The sequence below is a fragment of the Mesoplodon densirostris genome, chromosome 15, assembly GCF_025265405.1.
Source record: "Mesoplodon densirostris isolate mMesDen1 chromosome 15, mMesDen1 primary haplotype, whole genome shotgun sequence".
Taxonomy (NCBI): Eukaryota; Metazoa; Chordata; class Mammalia; order Artiodactyla; family Ziphiidae; genus Mesoplodon; species Mesoplodon densirostris.
In genome coordinates, this window is record NC_082675.1 from 81,931,542 (window position 1) to 81,947,757 (window position 16,216).

Sequence of the window (16,216 nt, forward strand, 5' to 3'; positions counted from 1 at the left end):
CAGGAACAGAAAGGACAAAACTACAACTCTGAGTCTGGCTAACAGTCTCATTACCCACTGTTCCTAGCCCTCCCCACAGGCCCAGGAGACCACCAGGAGGCTTGCAGGGCCACTTCAGCCTCTGTGAAGGTGGGCCACGTGTGTTCTTCAGGTCCCGGAAACTCACTACAGATGGGCCCAAACCATTAGTTCACGTGGCACCCGGCCGAGGAAGGTTAGGGCCTTGGGCATCCGCACCTGCCTATCCCTGCTGCTTCCTCCTCCTTGAGCAAAGTCACACTGCTGGGGCGTTCTCAAGGACCAGGTCTAGAGTGACACCCTTCCAGGCACCATGAAGTTTAACAGAATCACCTCTGTGTTAACAATGGTTTCCCTGAGAATCAAAGTGCCCATCAACAACCCACTAGGGCGCCCCAGTACCCATTAGCAAGGCTGCCGAGTGCCCCGTGGGATCTTTGGGCTTTCCTCCCTTCCAGAGCAGGACTGTGCTCAACTGACCACCCTGCTGCTGTACCAATTCTGTCGTGTACAAGTGGTTAATTAGGACAACAAGCCAAACTGAAAGTCACAATCAAGACTTTATTCACTTACTACGACAGTGCAAGCCAAGAGGCAGAACAAACAGGTGCCAGCTCCTCAGTGTCCCATTTTTCTGAGTGGAACTGGAAGAGGCGAGGGGCAGGCAAACACAGCACAGTTGGAGAAATTCCCCTCACTGCTGAGGAGCCCTGAACCAAAGGCTCCTGCCTCTCTCAGGACCCGTGGGCAGAGGGAGGGAGGAGGGAAAGGACAGGAGTGGAAGGGTACTGAGTCCAAGTGGAGGAAAGTGCCTCAGCCACACCCCTCGATAAGGAGTTTCCCAGAGGAGGTTTTCCTAAGAAGTGCCTTAGGTGAGACCCCCAACAAGGAGGCCTTCAAAAGAGGCAACTGGGCTAAGAATGAAGACACGCACATGAGCACGGCTGCCCTGGGGGCCTGAGTCTACGACTACAACTCCCTCCAGAGACTGCAGTGCATTGGCTGTGCCCCAAGTCTGGTGTGGGGAGGGCAGCTTCCCGCTGGAGGCCTGCCAGGAAAAGCCTTGTAATTGCCTATGGTCAGGCCTGAAAGATCAATCACACACAGGATTTTGGTCTGAAGCAGCACTCCTCACCTACTATAAGCAAGGCCCTGTGATTAATGCTGTGTTACTGTGTGATTACCAAATTCCAGCCCCCACTCAGTAGTGACTAAGGCCAAAAGACTTAACAAATGTACAGGTAAAATGGTAAGATAGAAGAGTTTGCCAATTTTTTATTCTTATAACTGTTCATAAAACTCTTGAGCACAATCCCATTTCATACATATATAGCACTTAAGGCAACTCCTGGAACAAAACTGGTGCTACATCAGCATTGGTCATTACTGTCTCTGTTATTAAAAGATTCCATTCACACTTCGTAGTACATTCGAAACTAATATAATATTGTAAATCAACTATACTTAAAAAAAAAAAAATCTACCTCCATACAGAATTAGCAAATTATGTAGTGTAGATTAAGTGCTCAATAAAACAAGTGTTATTTTAAAAAAATATTAGATTCATACAAATATTCAGATAACATCACAGTTGGAAGTGAAGATACTATTTTAAAAAATATATACTCACGATTCATCTAAATCTTCTACATATCCTTTACAGAAAGCCATATCAAGTAAAAAAACTGAAAAAAATAAAAAGACAAAATGTATACAGTATAATAAATGCTGATTTATCTTTTGGCTTATATGCTTATTCACCTATAAAATGTTTTTGGTTTTTTACAGCCTACCAAAAAACTCATCATTCATCCATCCCAGGGCACAAATGATGCAAAAGCATAAGTACTGCAGTTCACCTGTTTAATAAATATTTACGACCGTATGGTGACAGCAAGTTCTATGTAGTCTAGTAAATATGAGACACCGAATTTCTCTTTAAATATATGTTTATTTTCATCTTATTTTTCCTTTTTTTTTTTTTTTTTTTTTTTGCGGTACGCGGGCCTCTCACTGTTGTGGCCTCTCCCGCTGCGGTGCTCCGGACGCGCAGGCTCAACGGCCATGGCTCACGGGCCTAGCCGCTCCGCGGCACGTGGGATCTTCCCGGACCGGGGCACGAACCCGTGTCCCCCGCATTGGCAGGCGGACTCTCAACCACTGCGCCACCAGGGAAGCCCTATTTTTCCTTACTACTCCATCTTTTTGGAGTAGAGATGAAAATTGTTCTTCTATATTTCTTTTTCTCTGGTAACAATTATCTTCTCAGTATAAAGTTCAAACGCCATTCAAAATACCGTCCCCCCCGCCCCCAAATTGATAGAAACAAAATTGAGCTACGCTCCTAATACTGATTACAGAACAGTGCCTGGCACGTAGCGGGAACTAAACGGCTGCTGTGTAAGTGGACACACTGAGGTGAGAACCAGGGTACCCGATGCCGGCCGGAGGATGAGAAAGGCCAACACGCCCGCAGGTCACTTCTCACATCGCACAGCCCCCGGAGGCCCGACCAGGACCCGTCCTTGAACCTCCCTCTCTTGGCCCCCGCGTGGGTAAAGACTCTTCAGATGTGACAAGACTCAGAACCTAAAAGCAAAGCAGGTTTGGCCACCAGCTGGGAAGGCAGCATCCTTGACACCCATCGACGGAGTCAGCGCTCCTGAAACTTCCTGCCGCACCGAGAACGGAAGCAAACGGAAGGCGCGGATACCCAGCGAAGCTGCGCCGGGGAAGGACCCTAAGGCGTCCGCTCAGTCTCGGGACCCAGGACCCGGAGGGCATCTCGGCGGCCCCGCAGGCGTCTCCCCACCCCGGGCCAAGACCCTGCCAGGCCCCCGCACCCGATCCCATCGGGAAAGGGTCCCCGCGCCCGTCCGCCTTGCCCCGCGCGGCCTTTACCTGTGGCGCAGAGCCGCAAGGCGGCCCCGCGTCTCCGAGCTGCCATGCTCGCCGCAGAGGAGCTGCAAGAGCCGACTCTGCAGAGCGGAGAGAAAAAGACACCAGCGGCTGCCGCCTGCGCTCCCGGAAAGGGAAGCCGGTCGGCCTGGGCGTGGAAGGGAAGCGCGGCGGAGGCGGGGCAGGCCGACCTCCGCTACCGTCCCAGGACCCCTCCGACCTCCGCCTCTGAGCATGCGCGGAACTACGGCGCCTGCGTGGAACTACGGCCTGCGTGGAACTGAGACGCCTGCGCGGTCGCGTCCTCAAAGCTTCTGCTCCGGGGACCGCCTCGGGGAGCGTGGGAACCTAGTGTAGGGGCGCTTATCCTGTGGGGGCGGAGTGTTGCGTGTGTGTGCGTGGGGGTCGGGGGCGTTTCCGGCAAGTTAAACGCCTGCTAGACTTTGAGCGGAAGCTGAGGGAGACTGGCAACGCTTGAGGCTGAATCCTGCCGTCTCTTTCACCTGCTGCTCTTGAGCAGTTAGCAATCAAATTCGTGAAAAGAGGTGGGTGTTAGCAGTGGGTAGAAAGATGGAAGGCTCTGGGTGCTGCGTGACCTTACATATGTCTCCAGAGTGAATTTGGAATTTTCTTTGGCCCTGTTTGCAAAATGCGAGGTCTGTCTCATTTTGCTCCATGAATGCGTTTTTGCCAAGAGTCCCCTTTTAAAAAGTGCTTCTCTTGAAGCCTGAAAACATGAAGCTGACCATGGGATTTTTTTTTTTTTTATGATTTGTTCCAGTTTCCTGATTTTTGAAATAAGACACTTACCATAAAATACTTATATTGGGGCTTCCCTGGTGGCGCAGTGGTTGAGAGTCCGCCTGCCGATGCAGGGGACACGGGTTCGAGCCCTGGTCCAGGAAGATCCCACATGCCGCGGAGCGGTTAGGCCCGTGAGCCATGGCCGCTGAGTCTGCGCGTCCGGAGCCTGTGCTCCGCAACGGGAGAGGCCACAACAGTGAGAGGCCCACGTACCGCAAAAAAAAAAAAAAAAATTATATTGCTATCTGTTTTTCTGCGTAACAAAAGTAATTTATAAAAGGGATCTAGTTTTATACGGTAGTGACTGCTGCGGGAACTACATCTGACTTAACATGAAACTTTTATAGGTGGAGAAATAGCAGAGGATTTAGATTAAGTCAATTATTGAACGTGTGTTGTGAGAACAGAAATGGATTATGATGTCAGCCCATTCCTAATGACTAGAAGATTAAGTTATAATCTGATTGAGAGCAAACCCTAGGTTTCATCCCTTTTGTGCATACAGCATAGTAGCCAGTGGAGGCATTCAGCAGATTCAAATACGTATATTTTTAAATTGAGCATCTAGTTTATTGTAAAAGTTTAACATATGTAAATATTTAATCCTCACGAAAGTTCTCAAAGAAATAGTGTAAATGAGGACCAAGGGGCTCAGAAGCTAATTTGGTTAATAATTTAAAATGACGGAGTTGCCATTTGAAACAAAGTCCCAGACTCCAGAGCTGGACTTAGCTCTCAGGATTTCTTTCTGCCCTGGAATTTTCTCCCTCTCCCTTGCTTGTCTCCTTTTTCAGTCATCCTATTTTGGCTCATGGTACAAATGTTTGACCGATTTCCCTGGAAGTTATGCTAGGTATTTCCCTACTTAGTATTTTCCATATTCAACTGCTCACCACATCTTGTTGCTTTTATTGCCTAAATATCTCTTCAATCTGTCCCCATTTTCTTCATGTCCGTTATCCCCAGGTCAGGGTCTCATCTTCTCTTGCTTGGATAATTGAAATAGCCTCCTAATTGGGCTCCTAGCCTCTAGTTTCCCCTCTTAAGGCACTCTGTGTGTCACTTCCTAAATGGATGTTTCAGAAATACAATTCAGAACTTTAATATAAAATCAGATTACTTTAAACTTTAACACTGCTCGCTGGGATACAGAATAAAATCCTAGCTCTATACTATGTGCTAGTACTTTCATTATCTGTTGTTTCCTCTAATTTCTCCCCCATTAGTCCCGTCCTCCACTAACTATGCAGCGCTCACAACAGTTCCCTACTGAACCAGCCTTGCTGTTCTCATCCCTTGTACCTTGTGTAAAATAATCTTCATTAGTTAGATTGAATCCTATTACCATCAGCGTGTTTGCTATTTTAGCAAAAATCTCCTATATTGCACTCTCTTTAAAAAAGGCTTTACTTTTTTAAAAGCAGTTTTAGATTCACAGCATAATTGAGAGGAAAGCACAAAGGTATCCCCCAAAAAGAAGTAGACTAAACAATTCTCATTCTCATCTCTTTCAAAATTCTGTCTTCCACAGTGTGTAAAAGGAAATATATTTTTTTAGAATTTTCATCACAGCTTAAATTAGCAGGTGGAGCACAACAAAACCACTCTTGACCCAGGCCTGTGCTTCCCAATAGCATAACCACTAGCCACATGTGGCTATTGAGCTCTTGAAATATGGCTAGTGTGATGCAGTTACTGAATACTAGTTTTATTTAATTTCGATAAACTTACATTTTAAATTGATACTTGATTCAGTTACTGGAAAATGTTTAAGTATGACTGGAAAAACCTAAAAATACATTGGACTTTGAAGACAGTAAAAAAAAGAATGTAATGTTTCTCATTATCTTGATTATGTAGAAATTATAATATTTTAGATATGAGATCATAAAATGTATTAAACTTAATTTAACCTGTTTATTTTTCAATGAGACTACTAGAAAATTTAAAACTACATATGTGGCTTGCATTATATTTCCATTGCACACTGCTGACCTAGACAACCTGAAAATAATCAGAATAGAGCATTGATCTGAAAATGGTCAAAACAAAACAAACTTTTTAAAGGTTTTTGTATAGAAAACAGGCTAAATTTACAAATGCTAAAACTTGTGTTTAGTAAGTTCATAGTACAATATGGAATACATTTTTAATTAAAAATGTGTGTTTTTCCTGATTATCTGTCTCCAGTGGTGATGAATTTCCTTGACATTTAGAAGGTTCTGTATTAAATATGACATGTTTTTAGGAACCCTTTCAAATGAACTACATATTATACATATATATGCCTTGTGTGTTATACATACACATCCTAACCAAAAGGCATGTACAAGGATGTCTATAGCAGGTCTATTTGTAATTGTAAAAAAACTGAACAACTCAAATGTCTAATAGCAGAATGGATACTATAGCAATGTGCTATGTAGCAATAGAGAATGAATTAACTTTTGTGGAGGGAACTGCATTGATGCATCTCATGAACAAAATATAGAGCAAAAGTGAGAAACCAAAGAAAGGTACTCACTACATGATATGATTTGAGCTTAAAGCTCAAAAAACAGCAAATTAATCGAGTGTTAAAAGTCAGGGGTATAGCTAATGTTTCGTTTCTTGATCTGAGTGCTGTTACACAGATGTGTTTACTTTGTGAAAATGCATTGAGCTCTGCCCTTATGGTTCATGTACTTTTCTGTATATAGACTCTAACAATAAAAGTTTAAAAATAAGAATAAAACTATATTTTTTAAATGGAAACATCATTGTACAGCATTAAAGCGATGCTTCTCATATGTACTAAGCATCAGTTACCTGGAGAGCCTGATCAAACACAGTTTCCAACCACTCCTTACAGAATCTGAGTCAGTAGTTCTGAATTTGTATTTCGCACAAGTTCCTGGGTGATGCTGTTGCTTCTGGTCTGCAGATCTCACTTAGTGGTGTTGAGGGAAAATAAATTCAGAAAATACTATTAATTTTTAGATTGATTTGTGTAACATATATGAGGAAAAAAACTAGAAAAAAATACATTTTATAGTTGTTGTTTCTTGATGTTGTTTAATGATTTTATTGTTAATTTTAAATGACAATTTTAAAAAGTTTTATTTTTAAATGTCTCAGTTTTAACTTCTAATATGGGAAATACTGTTAGATACAACCCACATTTTTTTAAAAAAGGTCTTTGGTGTCCTCAGTATATTTTTAAGAATATACAGAGTTTCTGAGACCAAAAGTTTGAAAACAAAGTAGACATTTATAGAACTCTACATTCAACAAGCAGGGAATGTATATACATGGAAAAAGTAAGAGAAAATCATATACCTAGTGTATCATAAAGTAAGTTTCAACAGGTTGAAAAAAATTTGTTATTACTAATATATTCTTTGACCACAACACAATTAGTTTATAAATTTATAACAAAAGAAAATATTACCCAAATCTAGAAATTTAAAAACACAAATAACATGTTTGAAAATGATGGGAACTAAAATATACTTAGAACTAAACAAGAAAGGAAAATATGCTTATTAAAATTGTAGGATGCAGGAAAATCTGTACATTTAGAGAAATTTATAGATGTAAATGTTCTTTTATTTTAGAATGAAAAAGAATGAAAATTAGTGAAATAAATATTCTCTTTAAGAAGTGGGAGAAACAACAGAAAAAGAAGGCTCAAAAGATAAAAAACATTCATTTTATTTTATTGTGCTAGGAAATGTTCTGTGGGCTGAGAACATAGCATTGAACAAAGTGGACTCTAGTGAAGTTTATTTCCTAGTGGGTTATAAGAGTTATCATTTATGGTACATATACAGTCAGGCTGTGTTCTAAATGCTTTAAACCTTAACTCATTTAGAGAGATAGGGAAAAAAGATACAGAAGAGAGACTCAAAGAAGTCCTAAAGTGTGTTTTTTGAAGCAGTCGATAAAATGGGTACATTTCTTGTTATAGTGAATCCAGAAATAGAGAAGACATGAAAGAGGATGAAGAAATGAAAATACATCTAAAGCATTCAGAAATCACCAGGATACAGGCTGAATCATACTTCAGGCCCAGGGAAGTGGAAGTCATTTTAATCTTGCACCAGTTAAAGTAAGACAGCTCCTTCATTCATCCCATTCTTATTCCCTACATACCAAGTCTTGAAGAGTCCAGGCCCAGTTAGCTAGCTTGGAAAGGCAAAAAGAGAGAAGGTAAATCAAGACCCTCTATCCCACTGCATGTTTCCAGCCTACAACAGTCTCTTGGAGGGGAAGGAGAAAATGTTGCCATTATTGATTATTCAATAAACTAATTACTAATTAATAATATTAGGACCAAAAGAGGGACATAAATATAGATAGCCAAGATTAAAAAGATCAACTTTATCACAAAATCTATGAAAAAATAAAATCGGAAAGTTATAAAAATTCAACATACCAAGATAGATTCTAAAACTAAAAAGACGGTAATTGGATAGCCATTAAAAAGTCAAATCAGAAGTTTGAAATTAAAAAGAAAATATGCTATACAACTTTTATGGAAAAAAAATCTGTTACAAACTCTTCCAGAGAATAGAAAAATAGGTAACACTCCCCAGGGGTTCAATAAAGCTTGTATAAACTTGGTAACAAAACCAGAGGAGGCATGGAATGAGAAAGGAATTATACACATCAATTCATTCATGAACAAAAATGGAAAATAATTCCAAATAAAATATTATCAGACCAGATCTAGCAAAGCACCGAAAAAACAAACGTGGGTTAACATTAGGGGGAAAATTAGTGTAAATTTTGCATAGTAACAGATAAAAGATGAAAAATATGTAGTCATTGAAATGATTAAATGCAGTGAAAGAATTTGATATCTATCAACTCCCCAGTCATAATAGAAAATTAAGAATAGGACCATTCTTCAACATGATGTGCTGTGCAGGTTAATTTCTGGCAGACTTGGAATCTGTCTGAACTGTATTGCTAAAGTTCCTGCATGACACTAACCTCTGGTTCCAACATGTGAAACATGCTGATTAGTAATGTCGCTTTTGTAACCATGGTTTGGAGGAGTTTTAGGGTGGTTTTTACGAGCCTGTCAGCATTGTTTATTGGCAAGAATGAGATTGATGATTTGCATCTCCCCCCGCTGCAAACTTCTACTGTTAAGGCTGATTTTGTAGCAAGAATATGTGTATATGACCAGCAAAATATTTTATAACCCAGTGATATTCCATTTTGGGCTCCCTAGTTCCAAGGCATTCCATGCACGTGTAGATCTTTCTGATCCAAGAAAAAAAGTGCTTACAACCATGACCCTTATAGGAGACAGAAACTTGTACCAAGCCTTCCCAGACCCCTCGCTATGAGATAGTCTTTGGCAGTGATCTGAACCTTTATTTCAACACTATAGTTATATTGTATCATTTTCCTATAGTAGAGTATAAATTTATAAGCATTGTTGTTTCGGGGTCCTAAGCAGTCTTCTTTAGCAATCAAACACTCTTCTGGTACAGTTGGCATTAGACGTGGGATTGCTTAGTAGACTTCTGACTTCCTTTTTGCTGAAAGTGTGGCTTAGGCATTAATTAGAAAGAAAAAGGATGATTCTGAGAAAGGGGATGAAAATGAACTATTGGTGCAGAGGTGGTTTCCACACTTGGTTTGAAGTTGCACAGGGTTTGAAATCAGTTACTGATTATAAGACTTTCCATTGCAATCTAGAAATGATAGAACCTAAATGCCAAGAGCAAGCAAAATTAGAAGACAAGAGCAAACTGATGGCAGGTTGGCTAAATCCGTTCCAGTTGAAGCTTTTAACGTTAGCAAAAGTAAAGGTTCAGAATATCCTTGGGTTGAGTTTCATCCTCTTTGGCTAGCAAGTGGAGCTCCAACCACAGGAACCTGGGCAATATAACTTCTGATGGGTCAGTTTAGCCTGGGAGACCCACTACAGCCAAGAAGGTAATCCAGGCAGGGCCAGTAGATCATGGAGGGCAGGAAGCCAGTGGAGAAAGGGATTAATTAGTAACAAAGTGGAGGCATTTTGTAAATTGTTACAAGCACTGTTCTGATGACCCTTGTTAAAATGGCTCCTGAGAATTTTAGATCAAGTTGCAGTGTCTCTGGCTTGGAACACTGTTGAGTAGAGGGGGATGTTTGCATTCATCCCTGATCCTCTTGGCTGCTATCTTTGTGGGGATAGTTCTAGGAAAAATCATTGCTGACAAGAGTGGATTAGGACAGGAGCTATTCATTCCTAGAATGAATAGAAGAGAAGAGTAATTGCTGTGTCCTTCCCTTGTCATTGAAATGTCAGTATCTACTGAAGCTGCAGAAATGCTGCTGATGCAGGCAGTGCTGGACTGGCTCTGTGACAGTGAAACAAACTCACTATTTGATGTCCCACCACCATCGACACCATATGTGATTTTGCCCTTGAGACCTCAGAGGATATAAAAGAGGCAGTTTGGGATCTTTAATCCTAGCTTCCTCCCATAAGACTTCAAGATAATACAAATGTTAGGGTTTTACCAAAAAAAGTAATCAAAACAAGTAAAGGGCAAGAATTCATGACCTAATGGTGTAGAAGTCTTTAGATGGTTAATTTAAAATGGTATTAAAAAGGAGGAAATTGGTTAGAATTTTATATGTAGCCAAGGAAACACAACTGTCTCTCCTTGAACTTCCCAAGATATAAAAATATCAAAGCAGAAATGCTTGTCTTGTCCAAAATTAGGGGAAATTCAGATAGAGAAAGGTTCTCATGAGCCTACAACATCGAGTTTCCAAAATGCACACATTTACTAATAAGGCAAGGTATGGGTTTTCTATTACTACTTCTTGAAACAATAGACTTTACTATCTCATGGTTCTATAGATTAGAAGCCTAGTAAGCTCAGCTAGTTTCCTTGCTCCAGTTCCCACAAAGCCAAAGTCAAGGTGTCAGAAGGCTCTGGAAAAGAACTTACATGCTCATTCCAGTTGCTGGTAGAATCTACTTCCATGTGGGTGTGGAACTGCAGCCTGCTACCTTGCTGGTTGGTGGCTGGGAGTTCTCGGCTTCTAAAGACCACCTACATTCCCTGATTGTGGTCCCCTTCAAAGCCAGCAGCAGTCGATCCAGTCCTCATGCTTCAGATCTCTCTAACTTTCCCTTCTTCTGCAACTCCCTGGATTCTGCCTTCCTCTTCAGTTTTCAAGGGCTCATGTGGCTACAGTGGGTCCACCTGGATAATCCAGGATGCTCTCGCCATTGTAAATTCACCTGATTAGTAACCTTAATTCCATCTTTAAAGTCCCTTCAGGGAAGTGCCTAGATTAGTTTTCAACTGAATCAACAGGGTATGTGAATCTTGATAGGACATCTTTAGAATACTGCCAACCACCAGCAGGAATAGAGGAAGAGCATGACACGAAGGATGGGCTCTCCTGACCAATTCCTGTGCCAGAACCAAGGCCTTTTACAAATGTGTGGGTGAGGTGGCCTGCCGATGGAGAAGAAACTCTTTTAGGTCAGCTGGATACAGGAGCACTGCCTTGGCCTGCTCGTGAGCCCCTTGGGGAGGTGATAGAATTAATTTAGGGGAATAGAATGATGCTACTATAAGAAGAATAAAAATTAAAGTCATTAAAAGTTGGAATAAGTGATTTTCAAAATTCTGCTGTGGGGGTAACTTCCTCACCTGAATGTATCATTGCTATCTATGTAGTCATTGACTAAAAATCCTTCCCTGTACTGAGTAGAACAAGGAAGATAAACAACTTGTAGATCTGCCCTAAATCCAGCAGTAACTGGGTTTGAATAATGGGAGCCTTTAGAGTTTTGAAGTGGTTAATTTGAACCACAGTCATGTACCTACAGCCACAAAAAATTACCATCCTAATTAAGGACAGGTGTGTTGATCCCACACCTTCACTCCACAGTAAGCTGATGTTGCCTGTGAGGAAGATGATGGATCTTGGAGGCTGACTCAGGGCTACAGGAGACTCCAGTAAACAGCAGCCCTAATAGCTTCTGCAGTCCCCAGTAGTCCAGACTATTCAACTGCTACACATTACTCAACAAACTAAAGATGACCAGTTTTCCATAGTTGACTTGGCTAATGCCTTTTTTCAATATCGGTTGCTAGGGAGTGTCATCAACAGTGTGCATTCATGTGGAATTTTTTCCAATGTACATTTGCCTCAAGGATATTTGGACTCCCTTAAGTACCGTCACAAGTATAGTGAGGCAGATCTAGTGTAATACAACTAGATTACAGTGTTCTAGTGCTCAATAGAGATGACATTATGATTATTTCTGAAACAGAGAATCAACCTGAAAGCAAATTTACTATGATCATATGACTGATGGAAGATGGTTTATGAACCCCGAAAAAAATCCAGAACCTTACATAGACTGTAAACTTTGGGAGGATTATATGGGCTGGAGTGCCCTGTGATACACTGCAGACCACTAGGAATACAATGTTCTTGTTTCCCAACCTCCTTTGTTAGACTAGACAAGAGGCCTAATGCCTAATAGGCCTACTTGCTTTTGGAGAAATCATATCCCCCACTTAAAGACATGATTGGGCCTAATTAATTTACATCACCTGGGAAAAGGTCATTTTTGGTTAGAAGCTGGAACAACACAAGCCTTCTTGAAACTGCAGAGTCTGTAGCTCAAACTATCCTGTGTGGACCGTAATGGACTGAATTGTGTTGGAGCTTTAAATTCATATGTTGGAGCACTAATGCCCAATCTGATGGTATTTTGAGGTGGGTGTTTGTGAGGCAGTTAGGTTTAAATGAGATCACAGCGGGCACATGATGGGGTTAGTGTCCTTATAAGATCAGTAAGAGACCAGAACTCATGCTCTCTCTCTCCACCACGGGAGGATTCAGAGAGAAGACAGCCACCTGCAAGCCAGGAGGAGGGCCATACCAAAGCTCAGCCATGCTGCTCTCCAATGTTGGGTTTCCAGCCTCCAGAATTATAAACCTTTGTTGTTTAAGCCACCCAGTTGGTGGTATTTTGTTACAGTAGCCTGAACTGACTGAAGCAGCTGGTTTCACAGGTTCTCATCTGGAGAGGAATTTACCTCAAGATGAATCATACCTCACATCTCACCATGTCTAATTTAGATGAGACTTTGGACTTATTTTGAGTTGATGCTGGAAGGAGTTAGGATTTGGGGGGCTGTTGGGATGGGTGAATGTATTTTGCATGCAAGAAGGACATGAATTTGGGGCATCAAGAGGCATAATGTTATAGACTGAATGTTTGTGCCCCCCTGCAAATTCATATGTTGAAGCCCTAACTCCTAATGTGGTGGTATTTGGACATGGGGTCTTTGGGAGATAATTAGGTTTAGATGAGGTCATGGGGTGGGTGGGGCCCCCATGTTGGGATTAGTGTTCTTATAGGAAGAGGAAGAGACAGGAGAGCTCTCTTTCCCCCATATGAGGAAGCCACTTGCCTGCCAGGAAGAGAGCTTTCATCAGAAACTGACCATGCTGGCACCCTCATCTCAGACTTCCCAGCCTTGAGACCTGTGAAATAAATGTCTGTTGTTTAACCCACCCACTCTATGATATTTTGTTAAAAGCAGCCTGTGCTGACTAATACAGACACCAATGCAGAAATGATATTCAAAGTGTCAACCACCTGCCTTCATGCAGACTCAAGTCTTCTTGGCAAAAGCCCATAATCATGGTCAACTAGAAAATTATCTTATACTTTTCAGATATACTGTGGTGTATTTATTTTAAAGATAGTTACTAGCTAGTTATTGGGTGTTTACTATGACAGCCCCATTAACTGAAGAACATAAAATTATATCAACTGCTGAACTACCCCCGTGTCATGAGTAGTAGCAAAAAAGCATCCCAACAAGAAGGGAAATGTTGAATTCCTTCATAAAATGGCAGCTATATTACAGCCATGATACACAGTGGGACTCAACCTATTCATAACTTATTCATGAGCAAGTAGCCTGTTTTCCACTAGGACCTCCGAAAAGGCCATCTGAAGACGTGTCTGCTGCTCTTACTGATGGGGCTCATCATTCCAACGATTTCCCAAGGATATGAGGGACTTGGCCTGATTCACAGGTGGCAGTTCCAGAATGGAGAGCCATGGCTCCATGAGGAAAATAGCTGTCCTGTGTCCAGCACATCACAAACCCTTCACAGAAGAAGGCAAAAGCAAGTCAGCAGCCCGGTGGGCTGAGCTACAGTCCCTATTCCTGGCAGTAAGAGAACTGGACACAAGTAAAATCCCCGCAATTACGTGCTTATTGAATCTTGAATAGTTGCTTATGGACTTGCCATTTGGTCTGGTAAGTGGACATAGATAACTGAATAATAAAGGGACCCTGTGTCACGTACCATTCTTCAGAAATCACTATGGCAATCCTGAGTGCAAATCAAGGTAGAACTCTTGCTCACCAAAGAATTCTTTCTAGGTTCTGAAGGTGACTGAAATCAAGTTGATGCTCTAGTTCTATCACTTGAAGTAGCAAAGTGGGCCCAGGAAAGGAGTAGACATAGTGGAACTCAAGCCATGCAGTGATGGGCTGAATGGCAACATATACCACTGGGCTCTGCTGAAGTTCAAATAGTTCATAAAATTATGCTGCTTTCCAATAGGAAAAGCAACATTTGCAGCTATTTCTGAGAAATATTCCTGGGGAGAAGGTTCAGCACATAGCAGATTACACTGACTTTTTTCCTATTGTTCCAAGAGGACTCGAATGGAATATGCAGGTGTGATATTTATTCTTGATTTGCCTTTGTATACCCAGCAACTGAAACCACTGCTGCTAATAGTACCCAAGGACTGAAAAAAAGAAATAAAAATACTGGGCCAGTTTGGTCCTCCTAGTTATTGGGTTAGCCAAAAAGTGCCTTGAGTTTTTAAGTAAAAATAAAAGACACATTTTTCATTTTCACCAAGAACTATTGAACAACGTATTCACCCTTTTCTTCCACTACCTTCTGCCATTTTTCAGGCAACTTCATGATTCCATCTTCCCAAAACTTTTAATCTTTTTGAGCAAAGAACTGTTCAAGGTGCCTTTTACAGTTTTCCAGGGAATAAAATTTTTTCCATTAAGAGAATTTTGTTAAGACCTAAGTAAGTGTAAATCCAAAGGTGCAATGTCTGGTGAATATGGCAGATGAATCAGAACTTCCCAGCCAAGATTTGACAGTTTTTACCTGGTCATTAAAGAAACATGCGGTCTTGCGTTATCCTGATGGAAGATTTTGCGTTTTCTGTTGACTAATTCTGGATGCTTTTTGTCAAGTGCTGCTTTCAGTTGGTCTAATTGGGAGTAGTACTTGTTGGAATTAATCGTTTGGTTTTCCGGAAGGGGCTTGTAATAGAGGACTCCCTTCCAATCCTACCAAATACACAACATCACCTTCTTTGGATGAAGACTGGCCTTTGGAGTGGTTGGTGGTGTTTCATTTAGCTTGCCCCATGATCTCTTCCATTTCATATTATTGAACAGTATCCACCTTTCATTGCCCGCCACAATTTGTTTTAAAAACGGAACGTTTTCATTACGTTTCAGTAGAGAATCACATGAGGAAATACGGACAAGAATGTTGTCTTCACTTATGTAGAACCCAAATATCAAAGCAATTCATGTAACCAAGCTGATGCAGTGATTTCCAACATTTGATTTGACTATTGTGAGTATGTTGGCTATCTCCCACGTGGGATAACGTTGATTGTTCTCAATTAATGTCTAGATTTGATCGCTATCAACTTCAACTGGTCTACCCAACCATGGAACATAATCCAGGGAGAAATCTCCAGCATAAAACTTCACAAGCCACTTATGATGTGTTCAATCAGTCACAGCACCTTCTCCATACACTGCACAAATCTTTTTTTGCATTTCAGTTGTGTTTTTACCTTTCTTGAAATAATAAAGCACAATAGGCGTGAAAATGTTGCTTTTTTTTCTTCCATCTTCAGTATTAAAATGGCTACACAAAAACTCACCAATTTTGATGTCTTTTTTTAAATGCACACTGATATGACAGCTGTCACATACAATCTAACAAAATTGTTTCGAATGAAGTTAAAGACAACTAAGTACTACTAGAGCCATCTTACGGAAAAAAAGGAACGAACCTTTTGGCCAACCCAATACATTCCTCAGATCAAGATAAAGCTTTAACCTGCAAAACAAGAATATGTTGCAGCTATGCTACCATGTTATCTCCTCAGCCTTAGGTGCAGCTGGTGTGGCCTGAGTAGGCAGAACAACCTGGTCTGTTGTCTCCTGCCTTGAGAAGCCTCATCCATTTCCATCATTGCATGCTAAAAACTGTATTTTCTGTGGGTGTTAATCATGCTCAAAAGGTTGGGAAGTACCAGATACATAACAAGGGTCAATAATTTACACTCAACATTATAAGGGTAAAAAAAAAATAGAAGAATTTCCTTTAATATCAGGAACCAGATTAAAAGTTTATTATTATCACACCTATTGGATATTGCACTGAAAGTCCTAGCTAAATAAAG

The 16,216-nt window shown here is 41.1% G+C and overlaps 1 protein-coding gene and 1 long non-coding RNA gene across 3 annotated transcripts in view; one reads left to right on the plus strand and one right to left on the minus strand.

The window, feature by feature from the left end:
* TMX3 (thioredoxin related transmembrane protein 3) overlaps positions 1-3,130 on the minus strand; it is a 45,389-nt gene extending 42,259 nt beyond the window's left edge. Inside the window, exons 1-2 of the mRNA XM_060119005.1 lie at positions 2,920-3,130; positions 1,649-1,703 (exon numbers count right to left, since the gene is read on the minus strand). Coding sequence (XP_059974988.1) covers positions 1,649-1,703; positions 2,920-2,965 — 101 coding nt within the window. The 5' untranslated portion in view covers positions 2,966-3,130. The remainder of the gene's footprint in view (positions 1-1,648; positions 1,704-2,919) is intronic.
* Positions 3,131-3,222: 92 nt separating this feature from the next.
* On the plus strand, positions 3,223-15,637 carry LOC132503125 (uncharacterized). 2 transcript variants are annotated; one of them, XR_009534552.1, is made up of 4 exons: positions 3,223-3,461; positions 7,670-7,810; positions 13,685-14,015; positions 15,436-15,637. It is a non-coding gene; the product is annotated as an uncharacterized LOC132503125 (long non-coding RNA). The 2 variants fall into 2 exon arrangements; XR_009534551.1 differs by lacking the exon at positions 13,685-14,015.
* Positions 15,638-16,216: the final 579 nt, after the last annotated feature.